At 44.3% G+C, this 14,575-nt stretch overlaps 2 protein-coding genes and 3 non-coding genes across 5 annotated transcripts; 1 reads left to right on the top strand and 4 right to left on the bottom strand.

Annotated features, from left to right (window-relative positions):
• Positions 1 to 127: 127 nt before the first annotated feature.
• On the bottom strand, positions 128 to 267 carry LOC112843202 (U4 spliceosomal RNA). The gene has a single exon (XR_003215388.1). It is a non-coding gene; the product is annotated as a U4 spliceosomal RNA (small nuclear RNA).
• Positions 268 to 641: 374 nt separating this feature from the next.
• Positions 642 to 781, bottom strand: LOC112843213 (U4 spliceosomal RNA). Its single transcript, XR_003215399.1, has one exon. It is a non-coding gene; the product is annotated as a U4 spliceosomal RNA (small nuclear RNA).
• Positions 782 to 1,147: 366 nt separating this feature from the next.
• LOC112843207 (U4 spliceosomal RNA) lies at positions 1,148 to 1,286 on the bottom strand. The gene has a single exon (XR_003215393.1). It is a non-coding gene; the product is annotated as a U4 spliceosomal RNA (small nuclear RNA).
• A 465-nt stretch (positions 1,287 to 1,751) lies between these two features.
• On the top strand, positions 1,752 to 5,828 carry gdf7 (growth differentiation factor 7). The gene is made up of 2 exons (XM_003457211.5): positions 1,752 to 2,512; positions 3,491 to 5,828. Exons 1-2 carry the CDS (start codon positions 2,251 to 2,253, stop codon positions 4,399 to 4,401), a joined length of 1,173 nt encoding a protein of 390 aa, XP_003457259.4. The 5' UTR covers positions 1,752 to 2,250; the 3' UTR covers positions 4,402 to 5,828.
• Positions 5,325 to 12,570, bottom strand: ldah (lipid droplet associated hydrolase). The gene is made up of 7 exons (XM_005461901.3): positions 12,481 to 12,570; positions 12,024 to 12,203; positions 9,700 to 9,834; positions 9,457 to 9,626; positions 6,830 to 7,070; positions 6,387 to 6,469; positions 5,325 to 6,004 (listed from the first exon to the last, which is right to left on the bottom strand). Exons 2-7 carry the CDS (start codon positions 12,139 to 12,141, stop codon positions 5,765 to 5,767), a joined length of 987 nt encoding a protein of 328 aa, XP_005461958.1. The 5' UTR covers positions 12,142 to 12,203; positions 12,481 to 12,570; the 3' UTR covers positions 5,325 to 5,764.
• Between the last annotated feature and the right edge of the window lie 2,005 nt (positions 12,571 to 14,575).

The raw sequence follows: 14,575 nt of genomic DNA, 5'->3' as shown, positions 1-14,575 counted from the left end.
TTGGAATCCCATATTGTGTTAATGTTGCCAAGAAATCTTAATACCTGACAACCTCCCTCAATAAAAAGAACGGCTAGATATCGTAAATCGACAACTCCAGAAATTACCATTGAAACAAGCTACAAAGTCTCCTGAGAGACTAGCAAAAATTGCCATAGCTGACTGTGTTTCAAATCATCCAGGCGGGAATTGGTTAAAGTTTTCAACCAGCAATAATCACGTCTCAGTAGAACTTCATAGACTATGAAATTGTCTCTGCACAAGAATAACCAGTGAGTTTCAGCTTTTCAGGTGGGTATGAATCAACACTTACATCAGTGATGGTGCACTGTCAAATGTTGGGTGATGCAAGAACTAATTGGGTTTGAACTGGGGGATTACTCACGTGATTGGTTGATCATTTGGAAATCCCGCCCATTTACTGGCTCAGTGACTGTCGAATAAAGAATGTACGGTCCCTTTGTATGTATTGACCAAGAGCAAAGTGTCAATACTTTGTTTTACTGAATGCAGGATTGGAATCCCATATTGTGTTAATGTTGCCAAGAAATCTTAATACCTGACAACCTCCTCAATAAAAAGAACGGCTAGATATCGTAAATCGACAACTCCAGAAATTACCATTGAAACAAGCTACAAAGTCTCCTGAGAGACTAGCAAAAATTGCCATAGCTGACTGTGTTTCAAGTCATCCAGGCGGGAATTGGTTAAAGTTTTCAACCAGCAATAATCACGTCTCAGTAGAGCTTCATAGACTATGAAATTGCCTCTGCACAAGAATAACCAGTGAGTTTCAGCTTTTGAGGTGGGTATGAATCAACACTCACATCACTGATGGTGCACTGTCAAATGTTGGGTGATGCAAGAACTAATTGGGTTTGAACTGGGGGATTGCTCACGTGATTGGTTGATCATTTGCCCATTTACTGGCTCAGTGACTGTCGAATAAAGAATGTACGGTCCCTTTGTATGTATTGACAAAGAGCAAAGTGTCAATACTTTGTTTTACTGAATGCAGGATTGGAATCCCATATTGTGTTAATGTTGCCAAGAAATCTTAATACCTGACAACTTCCCTCAATAAAAAGGACGGCTAGATATCGTAAATCGACAACTCCAGAAATTACCATTGAAACAAGCTACAAAGTCTCCTGAGAGACTAGCAAAATTGCCATAGCTGACTGTGTTTCAAGTCATCCAGGCGGGAATTGGTTAAAGTTTTCAACCAGCAATAATCACGTCTCAGTAGAACTTCATAGACTATGAAATTGTCTCTGCACAAGAATAACCAGTGAGGTTCAGCTTTTGAGGTGGGTATGAATCAACACTTACATCAGTGATGGTGCACTGTCAAATGTTGGGTGATGCAAGAACTAATTGGGTTTGAACTGGGGGATTACTCACATTAGAGCTATTTCTTATATTTTGTAAACTTTGTAATACTTTGTATTATTTAATTTAGTTCTCTCTGTTATTGTTTTTATCATCCTGGAGCTAGTGTAACCACATAATTTTTTCAGGGATTAATAAAATATTCTGATTCTGATCCAGGAGCTTATCTGACTTTTATTTTTTATTTTTTGAGCAGTATATTCATGTAAAGATATATTTTCTAATCTATTCATTTTTTGTGTTGTATTATGAAAGTTAGTAATAATAATAATAACTATTTAAAATAATAATTTTAAATTGTGAAATATTCATAATTAGTATACATATGATGAGTGCATTGTATTGAAAAGGCAGGGTTAATAAGATATAATATATAAAAGCTACATTTCAAATTGAGTCTGTGTTGATCAACAAAACCTTGGATTCAAATATTCCGACATGTCAGAATGCATTCTTTACAAATCAGGACAAACCTGATGCTTCCACGCTCACAGTGAAGGCGTTGGTGGCTCTGCATGGCTGTAGGTTCGAGTTACACGTTAAACCAAAGGAGGGGTTATCTTCTGAAATGCTTAGATCCAGCTGTGTGTTAGACAATCAATCCCGGGAGCACTGAAGCTGTTTTTGAGGCATAAAATGGAACTTCTTTTCAAAACACTTTGTAGTCATTTTTCCTTTAATGTGACACATGTTTATAAATCTACAAAGCTGGCAGGGGGCACTGTCTACCTGTACACCTGCATGCAGGTACACAGACGATCTACATGAAGATGATCCTCTGATTGAAAGTCAGAGGGGATTTTTCTCAGTCTCACCCCTACCTGAAGCTCTTTATTTGACTTGAGGACAGCACCTCAGATGGATCATCCCGTGTTGTTTCAGCTCTGCTTTGCTTTCTGGGTCGGGATGGAGTGGACCGGAGCGTTGCAGTCCAGTTCGCTGTGGGGCGCGAACATGAGCATGATGAGGAGAGATCGGTCAGTTAACGGCTCGGTGGTCCTCCACGACTACATGGTGTTTTTATACCAAACGCTGTCCAAACCTCAAAGCAGAGACTTTGACGTTTCAGACAGAGCAGGAGCTGCTAACACAGTTACAAGTTTTGTGGACCAAGGACGAGGTTTGACACCAATTTAATTCACTTTCCCTCAAAAGCCTGCCTAAAAAACTGAATGTTCTAGTTTTATTACATCTATATTTGGTGTTATTCTGTTCTAAATAACCATATTTCCATTGTTGACACAGATTACTAAATATATCACTGATTTTTAAAGTTAGTAAAGAATTTAAAGTTAGCAGAAGTGATTATTTATGCTGGGTTTTTACTATGTTGTGACCATCAGACGGTCTCATCTCCAGGTTTACAGTTTTCATTGCTATTCACTTGCTGGGCTCTCGTCCTCATATTGGGTTTGACAGCGTTTCAGTTGACAAAGGTGAACAGCTTGCACATGAACTGAGCTGCGGTTTGGGGAAAGCCTCAGAGGGGACTGGCGTATCCCGGGCCTGGCAGATCCCCATGAACCAATGAGAAGTGAAGAAGTGAAAGGATTAAAAAGGGGAGGGAGGGACACAAAAACAAGAACAAACAGCTTGTACAACCGGGGGGGGGTCATATATAGATAAGAACCAGAAGGGGCGTGTTTGGAGGTGTGGTCCTGCTCCGGAAAATCTGATAATTTATCTCAAATTCTCTAAACCCTCCTCTAAGTCAGCCTGAAAAGCTTTTAATAGATATGAAATCCATGAATGAATCCACATACACCAACACATCAGTTTTATCATTTCAGCATCATTTTAGTGCATTTCTTTCTTAACTTCCTGTTTTTGTTAAACGGGTTAAACAACAGGAATGACATTTGTAAATATCATTCCTGTTTCTTGTTTAACAGCGCTCAGTTCCCTTTATGATGTTTATCACTGACTTTGATGAATGCCATAAAGACTTAGAGGTGACATCATATGAAGAGCCAAGGAGCTGTATTAGAGACTGAGGCTTGAGTCCCACATGTGGCCAAACACCAGTGTTGGTCTTTTCAGACCTCCACATAAAGTTAAATGTTGCGTGTTCTACCTTTACTTTCCTCCTTATCCACAGATCCTCCATCATGGGAGAGCGGTCAGCGCTACATATTCGACTTGTCCAGCCTGGCCAGGATGGAAGAGCTGGTGGAGGCCGAGCTGAGAATCCACAGGAAGCCTCCGGCAGACCTTCGACCTGCCCTAACAAGCGGAGGAAACCTTTATCACATCCGCCTGTACTCCTGCTCTTCAGAGAGACAACTGCTGGACTCCAGAACTGTCGAGGTTTTGGGTGGTGGTCTTCCCAGGTGGGAGGTGTTTGACGTATGGTCTGGCATGAAGGCCCATCTGAGGAATCCTTCGGAGCCACCACAGGCCTGCTTCCAGCTCCTGGCCTTCTCTGAACTGACCAACAAGGTGGCTGACCCTCTGGTCCTGGGGCTGGGTCGCACCCCTTGCCCACCCCAGGAGAAAGCTTTGCTGGTGGCTTTCTGGCATACCGACACCGCCGACAGTCTGTTCGGAGAGGTAACGCGCAGAATGAAGAGCGGTGGATTTAGCCTCCTGAAGCCTCCGAAACGTATTCCAAAACACGTAAAGAAGAACCGCCGGCATCGACAGAGAGCTCTGTCCAAACGGTCTTTCGGTGGGGCGGCGAGAGCAGGCAGGAGGAGCCGCTGCAGCCGGAAACCGCTGCATGTGAACTTCAGAGACTTGGGCTGGGACGACTGGATCATCGCCCCTTTGGACTACGAGGCGCGCCGCTGCGACGGCACGTGCGACTTCCCGCTGCGCGCCCACCTGGAGCCCACCAACCATGCTGTCATCCAGACCCTGATGAACTCCATGGACCCTGATCTCAGCCCACCCAGCTGCTGCGTCCCCTCCAGTCTCAGCCCCATCAGCATCCTCTACATCGACTCAGCCGGCAGCGTGGTCTACAAGCAGTACGACAACATGGTGGTGGAGAGCTGTGGGTGCCGGTAGCACAGGCACAAACACAGGCCTCAGCTCGTGTACTGGTCTGAGATTAGAGCAACACCTGTTTGTGTGTTTGCTCTGGTCTTTGTGGCCAATCACGGCAGAACAAGCTGAAAATACGCCTCTGATAGATGCCGATGCTTCGCCATCTGAAGTCGTGTTAACGAGTCATTTCTGCTCCATTTGCATATTTGTAACTCTCACTTCCTGCATTTGGATTTTTCTCAGCATGAACCAAGAAGCAAAGATTTAGTCTCACAGATGTCCGTCACCTCATTACATCTGACACCACATCTGGAATATTAGTTTGTGTTTATTGTTAGTTTACTGAGCTCAGCACCGGCTGTTCAGTCTATAACCATGAACCTGCCCTCACACAGCCGCGTTTCACTGACTGAGAAATTAATAAATGTTTTTGTTCTGATGTAACTGCTTCAGTTTGTGTTTTTTATTCATACCGACCGCTGTGCAGTTCCAGCTACGTTAACATCACGCGTGATCTTTACTGTAAAGGTCGTGCAGTCAAAGTTATCTGCACGGTGATGAGTGCACGCCTTCATGTGCTCACTCTGGAACGACCTGTCAGGATTCGTGCAGTGAGACTCGGTGAGAGTTTAATCTTCATCATCAGCGCTGAACACTTTTCCACTGGCTGTACGCACACCTGTAAAAGTGGCCTGATAGATACTGGTGTTCGGGAACTTTTCCAAGATTTTTAAGCTGGGAGGTATCGAGGACCCATCGAGGTCGAGCAGCGGGGAAATCGGGAAGATAGAAAAGAGAAATAAAATCTGCTCCGAGAACACAGAGTGAGGCTTTCACTGCTTCATGCTGCAACACACTTACAGGAGCCTGGAGTGGGATTAACTTTATCTTCAGACCGAACCTGAAGCAGTAACACGGCCTGTTGTAGTTATCTGTGTGTTTAATAAATTAAGTTTTCATTTATTCCCAAAATGATAAACAACAGTTAATATTACAGCAGTTATTTCACATGGATTAAAAATACTGTTCCTCACATCTGCGGCTTCATCTGGACTTCTTTGAAATTTCACTGTAAATTTTCAAAACTTTAAAAAATGTTTGGTCTCTATGATGAGCGCCCTCATGCAATCGTTGTGCATTTTTATATAATGGATTGGATTGGATTTATATAGCGCTTTACAATGCCACTATTCATTCACGCTCACATTCATACACTGATATGATTTGCCAAGATATAAGAGTTGCATGTGGTCACAGCTACAGGCCTCTAAAGGCTGATGCTGTGTTTAGTGTTTTCACTGAGCACAAACTTGTACAGCTTCCACGCCTGCACATCTTATTACACAAAGACAACATGAACCTCTGGTTTGGCTCTGTGGTCTCGTTACAAACGTCCAGCTGAGGCGCTGAATGAAGCATTTTGGTCACCGGGAACTCGGCTCCTTAAATCTTCACGGATCCATTCAAACACCATTTCGGCGACTTCGCGTCCGGCGTCCAGCACGAAGGCGTGACGGAAGCCGTTTTCACACAGCCTGAAGTCGCCAAGAGGAAAGTCCTGCTTGATCTCGTGATAATACTGCAGCGGGCACCAGTGGTCAGTCGCTCCGTAATAAAATATCAGCTGAAAGCACAGACAGACAGACTGTTAGAGAGAAAAGGGGAAACGTGGTTTTAGAGGGTGTGATCAAAACTGAGCTCCGTCAAAGCCTGATCAGGCTTTCACAGGCTCAGCGCGACAAAGGGAACAACAGGTTTGACCTTTGACCCTCAGAGTCAGACCGCTGACGCTAAGCTCTGCTGTAACATCTGACAGGAGCGCTGGGGGCGGCGTCAGGTCATGTGGTCGGTAAAGTGTCCAAAGTGTACAGAACAGAGCAGTAAGTGAAGCGTGAGCAGTCAGGAGGACCGGCAGGGCGCTGTCTTTAATAAAAAGGCGACAGCACCTGCACAGGTATCTGGCTTTCATTTTCATTCGCTCCTCTTGCAGGCGGGGCTTTTCTTACCTTGTCGAGATGTTTCCCGATAGTCGTGTCGTCTCTTTTTAGAACTTTCTTCATTTCCTGCCCGCCCAGGTACATGGCATTGGCTGCACGTGGAAACAAACCACAGAGATTAAAGCTGGTCCGGCTCTCGCTGCAAACTCAACATTTCAAACCTCGGCTGTTAAATCTGAACCGGCTGCCAGCCTGCTGGGGGAATTCCCATCATGCACTGAGCTCTTTCACTCCCTGTATATTAATATGCAGCCACTGCATGTTGTAAATGTAACCCCCTCACCTTTCTGCAGGCACCTCTGGTGCTGACAGGGTTTCTCTCCATAATTCTGTCTCTGTGTTATCACATAAAAGCTTCTTATCAAAGACAAATGTCTGCAGTCTGAAAAGCATCTGCCCTCGCTGCATATGGAGGAGTTTGTATTCTCACAGAAGAACGAAGCATGGCCGACCTGCAGAGTCTCCACTGAGCAGACCCAGGGTGGGCTGCACCACAGTGAGGTCCAGAGAGCGGATTCCCCCCAGCATCAGTCTGATGAGGCCGACTTTGAGCCTGTCGGGCAGCAGCGAGAGCAGGAAGAGGGGCAGGTAGACCACGTAACGCATGTGACACAGCACGGGGGTCATGACCTTCCCCTGAGGGCTCTGAGCCATGCGCTCGATGGTGGGAAACAGCAGGAGCGCCTTCAGGACCTGCATTAAAAACAGAGAGGAGACAGAAGGTTTCAGACAGACAACAGAAAGCTCCGAGACGGGAAGCTGCAAACTGTGGAAACTCCCGGATTAGAGGCAGGGAGATTTTCATGTCATTTAATCCGTTTCCTGAAAAAGTGATGGGAGAGAAGTGAAGGGAGGGCTCAGAGCCCTCAGCCGGGAACTCACCGGGCGCCACCCGAGCTGGTCACGCGCTCCAAAGACAGAGTTTGTGAACAAACCCCCACAGAGTGCTCTGCGGTGTAGCGGGTACACATTCACCTAACAAAGGCTAACAAACCGTTTGATCCCGGGAGGAGAGAAAGGAAGGGCGTACCAAATCAAACATGTGGCACTCCCGCTGTGAACGACAGCAGCAGGCGAAGGATGAAATAAACAACAATAAAAACATAAAGAGTCTCCGTTTCTGAACGACAGATGAAATGAAACCTCAGCGCGGCCGTTGGATTCCAGATTTAAACGATCCCAATAATTAAAAACTCATTTGGCTTGTTTTTAGTTTCGTTCTCACACACAGCCTCCGTCCTGCTGATTAGAGCTGCCACGATTAGTCGACTAGTCACGATTACGTCGACTATTAAAATCGTCGACGACTAATTTAATAGTCGACGCGTCGTTTGAAGCTAAGATCGCAAAAGACGCAGGATTAAGTAGTAGGATTTAAGAGTGTAATAACGGACTGAAACAGAAGATGGCAGCACTGCATGTACAAGGATGCCAGCTGCCGTTAAACCCCGAAGAAGAAACTGTGTCCCAGAATTCATAGCGCGACCCAGCGCAGTTGTCAACAATGGCGGCAGCTAGTTAGTTTTAATATCACTCTTATTATTCTTTCTGGGTCACAAAATAAACGTTTAACATATTTTCAGGCGAGAATGTAGCTGTGTTAACTTAAAATATGTGCTCAGTTTATCAAGACATCACATATTTTCAAAAGTGCTCCGACGTTTTCGGAGACGTCTGTTACCCACCAGCTCGATAGCGAGCCGGGGTTCAAGGCTCACTAGAGCCCGTGAGAACACCGGACTCCCGGCAAATCGTTTTCAAACCCACCGTCGTCTTTCGCTACTCAGGTTAAACATGATATATAAGTCACTGTAAATGACCTCATTAATATTTTGTAAAGTAGTTTGTAAAGTTATGAGTGACTATTATATTGTTGGAGCGGATGCTTTTATTTTGAAAGTCACAGGGCAACAAGGTGCCGTAAATTAAGTGGCGTAAACCATATAGCAGAAGCGCGGGTTTTAATGCACAGAGAGAAGGTGTGCTCTATGGTTAATGGACGGGAATGGGAAAAAGAACGGCTATTAAGGTGCAATCCTGAGTTGTAAGCAGTTCCTAGCGCCTGGTTGATGAGGGAACAAGGTTTGTAACAAAGTTTGTCCTGTGGATTTGTACTTTGTTGTTTTACAGAGCATATAGCTGCTGACCGCTACTAAGGATAAAGGCTAAGTTTTCACCCACTAGAGGGTGCTAACGTACCTCGTCATGTTTAGGCAGCGATGCAACGATTTCACTGTTATATGTTATGTAAGTTAAAGATAATTACTTTGTGATTAATGAATAAGTCAAAAGGTTAAAGGTAACACACTGTTTGATTTACTAATAGTCTTTTATTCTGTATGTTGTAGCTCTTACGGTGTGTTCACATACACGGCTGTTTAATAAAAGGATTGTGAACCATCAGTTTGAGAGACCATCTTTTCAACCGGGGATGCTACAGTCACTTAGATAACTTAAAAATGTTATTGTTTGGCTTTTTTTTAGTATTTTATTTGTTCCTGAGTAAATCGGTTTGGCTGAGATTAAAGTTATAGTTTTTACACAGCTGAATAAACGTCAAGCAGACAGCTGATTATCAGAAGTGTGAGATGCTCGAGAATATACTCCGATAGCAAGGAGCAGAGTTTATTAAACTCCACCAAAACAATCTGCAGATTTCATTAAAATTTAATAAAATATCATCTTGTCTTTATTTTTAGTTAGCACATACCTTAAACACTTAAAGCTGTAAGCTAATGATAGTTATATAAGAGCAGATGCTGCTGGTGCAATAAGCTGTATGTTTTACGTCCAATGGATGATGATCTGATTAGTTGACTAATCGCAAAAATAATCGGTGACTAGTCGACTATCAAAATAATCATTTGTGGCAGCCCTACTGCTGATCATGTGATCAGGCTGAGAAGACCACGCTTCGGCACGGTCATGTCTGAGCTCTGGAGCCTTCCCTCCGTCCACTGTCCCTGCATGCTTCACTGTTTGGGTTCAGGCGTGTTGGTGCATGCTGTAAGCTGTGTGTTTTTGTGGATCGAGGCTGATTTGTGGTTTCTCTTCAGACCGGAGAACTGCGATGACTCACCTTCTGCTCAGGATTTCTCTTCATCATCTCCAGAATGATGTAGCAGCCGATGGAGTGACCGATCAGGACCAGGCTGGTTTCTCTGGGAACGTGATTCCTGAGGAAAGCCAGCTTGTGTTCGACCTGCCCGTCCAGACCGAACACGTCGTCCTCTGCCGCCGAGGCGCCGTCTGCAATAGGAGTAGAGATGTCAAAACACCCGAACGAGCTGCTCCTCTCTCCTGCGAGCAGAGCCGTGCGTACCTTCGATCATGTCCATGGAGGCCGGAGGAGCGCAGTGGCCGGCGTGGCTTACGGCCCACACCGGGTGCTGGTAGCCACACCTGCTGTGGAGCGTCTGCATGAAGGTCCTGTAGAAGCCCACCACACCTGGGTTACCTGTGATAGACAGCACGAGGTCAGCGAGACCTGTGGTAACCACGGTAACCAAAGCTGAGGCACGAACCTGATCCGGAGCACGTCACGGTCCAAATCAGAGTACTGCACTGTACTATAACAATAATAATAATAATGATAAATTTTATTTATGAGCGCCTTTCAAGTCACCCAAGGACACTTTACAATAGGATAAAACACATAATAGAACAATGACAAAATAAGAACAATAAAACAAAAGCACAAGATAAAATTAACAAACAGTGGATTCACAGTGAATATGCAGATTTGAACAGATGGATTTGAGTTGAGATTTAAACTGGGGGAGAGAACCAGTGTTTCTCATATCTGTGGGTAGAGAGCTCCACAGCCTGGAAGCAGAGCAGCTGAAAGCTCTGCTTCCCATGGTGCTGAGGCAGAAGGAAGGCACAGCAAGCTGGATAGAAGAGGAAGATCGAAGCGAGCGGGCAGAAGAGATGGTGCTTAACAGCTCAGAAAGGTGAGGAGGAGCCTTGAAGGTGAGCAGAAGAAGTTTGTATATTATCTGGAATTTCACAGGGAGCCAGTGAAGTTCCTGAAGAACAGGGGTGATGTGCTGGTAGGAGGGGGTTCTGGTGATAATGCGAGCAGCAGAGTTCTGAACCAGTTGAAGCTTATGGAGGGAATTTTGGGGGAGACCATGCAGAAGAGAATTGCAGTAGTCAATACAGGAGGTAACAAGACTGTGGACAAGAATGGACGTAGACTGGGTGGAAAGAGAAGGATGTAATCTGTTAATGTTGCGTAGATGGAACGGGTGAGATTACTGATGTGAGATTTATAGGAAAGTGAACTGTCTAGGATGACACCGAGGCTCTTAACCTGAGGAGAAGGGAAAACTGTGGAGTTATCGATGGTAAGTGAGAAATGGTTCGCCTTCAAAAGGTTGGATTTGGTGCCAATAAGGAGGATCTCAGTTTTATCCTCATTGAGCTTTAGAAAATTAAAGCTAAACCAGGATTTTAACTCGGATAGACATTCTGAAAGAGAGGAAGGAGGGAGGGAGGAATCAGGTCTGCAAGAGAGATATAACTGGGTGTCATCAGCCAAACAGTGAAACTGGAGATCAAATTTGCGGAAAATGGTACCTAGAGGGAGGATGTATATTATGAAGAGAAGAGGGCTTAAAACTGAGCCTTGGGGTACACCAGAGGTGACGGGAATAGACGAGAGTGGAATGATCTTAGTTGAATAAACTGGGAGCGGTCGAGGAGATATGATTGAAACCAGGCGAGGGGTGTGTCAGAGATGCCGAGAGAGGAAAGTCTGCTTAGAAGTACAGAGTGAGAGATGGTGAGAAGACCAGAGTCAGCTCCGATTAGAAGATCGTTAGTGACCTTCAGTAAAGCAGTTTCTGTACTGTGACATGAGCGAAAACCAGATTGAAATCTCTCGTAGATGTTATTATTAACCAAGTGTAAATGAAGTTGAGCTGCAACCACTTTTTCGAGTATTTTATAAATGATGGGTAGATTGGAAATCGGACGGAGGTTGTTAAAGTTGTTGGGATCTAAAGAAGGTTTTTTCAGTATAGGAGTGACTAGAGCAGTCTTGAATAAGGAGGGAACGATACCAGTGGTGAGAGAAGAGTGAATGATAGCAGAGATGAGTGGGAGTAAAGAAGAGAGGCAGGATTTCACAAGCCCCGTGGGCATGGGGTCAAGATGACATGTGGCAGGCTTTGATTTACATATAAACTCGGAAATATCGGATAAATCAGGAAGATGAAAAGTGGAAAACGGCTCAAAAAGGAGAAAAGGTTCTGGAGAGGGCGTAGACACAACATTTGATCTGAGTTGCTGGTGGATGTTACTGATTTTCGTAGTCCAGAACAGCATCAAGGAGTTGCAGGTTTCAGAGGAACAGAAGTGTGGTGGTAAAGCGTTGGGGGGTTGAATTAGTTTGTTGAGAACTGAAAGTTCACAGTTCACAGTAATACTGCATCTGTACTACAGTAATACTGCATTTGTACTACAGTAATACTGCATCTGTACTACAGTAATACTGCATCTGTACTACAGTATTACTGTGCTGTACTGCAGTATTCCTTCAGTACAGGGTATGTCGTGATGTTTGAACTCCTGAGCACAGCTTCCTCCGGAAGTATGAAACACAACAGGTACTGCTGAGCTGTGGATGTGGGTGGGGCTCACCTGGGATGATGAGGAAGAGCACCTTGTGTGCAGAGGTTAGGGGGCAGGATCCAAACCTGAGCAGCTCCGTGGCGGCTCCGCAGCAGTAGAAGAAGTCTGTGTGTGGTGGGTCCATCATCAGCCCCGAGGACAGACACGCAGGTGTATCACAGGTGTATCAGCAGGTCCAAAGGTTCCAGTCTGATCAAAGGTTCAGACTGAGCTTCACATTCACAGCTGCAGGTGTTCACTCTGCAGGTTTCAGCTGGTCACGTGTCTCACTAACAGCTGATCTGAGATCTGAAAATAACCTTTCACTTACCTGAAAACCCAATAACTAACTAACCACCACCTAACTAACTATCTATCTAACTAGCCAACCACCGTTAACCGCTAACAGACTGCAGACTAAACCGCTCACAGGCTAACGTCACACCGGAAGCTGATACTATGACACGCTGTAAATAAAACTGTTTACCTGTCAGAATAATTACGATTAAGTACTAAAATATCCTCTCCATGCAGGTCCTGCTCGCTTTCAACCGCTTCCTGCTTTGCACTGCTGTACGCTGATTGGCCAGCTGCAACGCAGCTTCTTCTTTTTATTGGGCGGCTCAGTTTCCAGCTCATTACCGCCCCCACGGGCCCGGAGTGTAACTACACTCGCTGCTTAATTTAACGTACCAAATGACCATTATTATTTTATTTTGTTCATTATTAGTCTTTAAAAAAGATTTTATCCGTTATTTTTATTTTCCTCAGTTTATTATGTTACGAGATTTACCTTTTTGTTTGTCATATTGTGTGTTTCAGTTTTTATAAGTCATATTTATCGTCTTGGCTTCTGTAACATATTTATATTCATCCCAGACATGAAGATAAATATCTCATCTTTAAATTCACATTAAATTACATAAATGATAGAAAGGACTGGCATTAATTTCAAATACAACATGCATGTGCTGAGGTGAATTTGTCCTTTCATTATGATAATAATAAGAAAAATGAACTTTGCACTTTTCCTCTCTGCCATTCATTTTTGCAATTTATGTCATTTTTGCGCATCTTAATGTAAAGAAAAACTTTGTGAATGATTGTAAATAAAATTACACAAATTTGGGGGGGGGGTTCAGTTGCATCCAGACTGAAACTCTAGCTTATTAAACCTGCGCCCTTTTTTTATTAAACATGTTTTCAGCACAAACAAAACAAAAAAATAATCAGTCCTTAGTTTTTATCAGCTGATTTAACATCACAAAATGATATACATTCATTTGTGTGAAGTGTTTACTATTAAAGCCAGTCACTTTCACAGAGGCCCTCAGCATCAGACATCTGTGTTGGCAACACATTGGTGTGAACGTGATAAATAATAGTGATCCACACACTGAGCTCGTGTGGCTGTCGTCACACACGAAGAGCTTTCAGTTTTATCCCGGTTATTTTAGTTTCATCCTGAGCTCATTCTTACACCCTCAGAGCCCAGCACAGCCCAGACCAAAGATGTGAAGGGTTTGTTCTTTGCTTTGGTCTGCTGGTCTGGGCCCAGGTTTGAGTTTTTGGGTTTAAGGGTCTAGTTTTTCATTTTTATATCTTCGAGTTACTTTAACATTTTGCATTGTTGATTTTGGATTGTTTCTTTCTGTTAGCATGTTGTGCTTATTCCTGGGACTTATAGAAGTTCCTGATGGTCTTTTTATTTATTCTCCTCGTTCAGTTGCTTCTGTCTTCCTGTTGTATTTTGGTGGTTGCTGTTCTCTGTGTCTGTCTTCAGTTTAACTTTCTCCTGAGTCATTATTAGTTATCCTCAGCTGTGCTCCAACCTGCTGCCTCTCCCTCGTTATCCTCGTTATTATGGTCTCTGTCTTGGATTTCCTGCGAGGTCTCAGCATTAAATGTTTGCTTTCTGAGTCCACGGTCTGCCTGCTGCACAGCCGATCATTGGTTACACATAATATCCCAATAATCAATCACAGGTCTGGTACAGGTGTGTCACAGGTGGCCTCCCCCTGTATCTGTGTCTCTCTCTGTGGCTGCCTAGCTTCCTCCCACACTCCACACACAAAGATGTGAGTGCGACTGGTTGTGTGTCCCTCTGTGTGCAACCCTGAGGAGGATGAGTGATGAAGAACGGAGAAGATAAAGTAATGAAGGCAGCAGCGTGAGGGCCATTGTTCTAACGTGAGGAGCAGATGAACTGACAAAGATTCACATCGTATCAGGTGTCTTTGTTTTGTCTGAGCTCAGTCATGGCAGCGCGGACACGCATGCACACACACACACACACACAGTCTCACAAACACACACACACACACACAGACTCACACACACAGACACACACACACAGTCTCACACACACACACACAGACACCTGATATTGTACAAGAGCATCTCTCCATGTTGTACTTCATGCACATGTGTGGTTTCCCCTCGCAGTGACTCATGATGATGATGATGATGATGATGTGGTAAAACTTGTCATTTCCTCCTAAAACTTTCACATTGTTTTTATGCTAACGACGCCGTGAGGCTCAAACATGGTGACTTAGGTATGGACCTCCTGCGTGAAGCAA

This window comes from Oreochromis niloticus, linkage group LG19 (assembly GCF_001858045.2).
Source record: "Oreochromis niloticus isolate F11D_XX linkage group LG19, O_niloticus_UMD_NMBU, whole genome shotgun sequence".
Classification (NCBI taxonomy): domain Eukaryota; kingdom Metazoa; phylum Chordata; class Actinopteri; order Cichliformes; family Cichlidae; genus Oreochromis; species Oreochromis niloticus.
Note: the sequence above shows the minus strand (reverse complement) of the source record. Positions and strands in the feature narration are given on the sequence as shown.

Excerpts from the sequence above, each read along its gene's own strand:
- gdf7 (XM_003457211.5), top strand. The coding sequence starts at position 2,251 with ATGGATCATCCCGTGTTGTTTCAGCTCTGCTTTGCTTTCTGGGTCGGG. Across the intron at positions 2,513-3,490 it reads TTTTGTGGACCAAGGACGAG|ATCCTCCATCATGGGAGAGC; the intron begins GTTTGACACCAA and ends CCTTATCCACAG.
- ldah (XM_005461901.3), bottom strand. The coding sequence starts at position 12,141 with ATGATGGACCCACCACACACAGACTTCTTCTACTGCTGCGGAGCCGCC. Across the intron at positions 9,627-9,699 it reads CTCCATGGACATGATCGAAG|ACGGCGCCTCGGCGGCAGAG; the intron begins GTACGCACGGCT and ends CTCCTATTGCAG. Across the intron at positions 6,005-6,386 it reads TCGGGAAACATCTCGACAAG|CTGATATTTTATTACGGAGC; the intron begins GTAAGAAAAGCC and ends CTGTGCTTTCAG.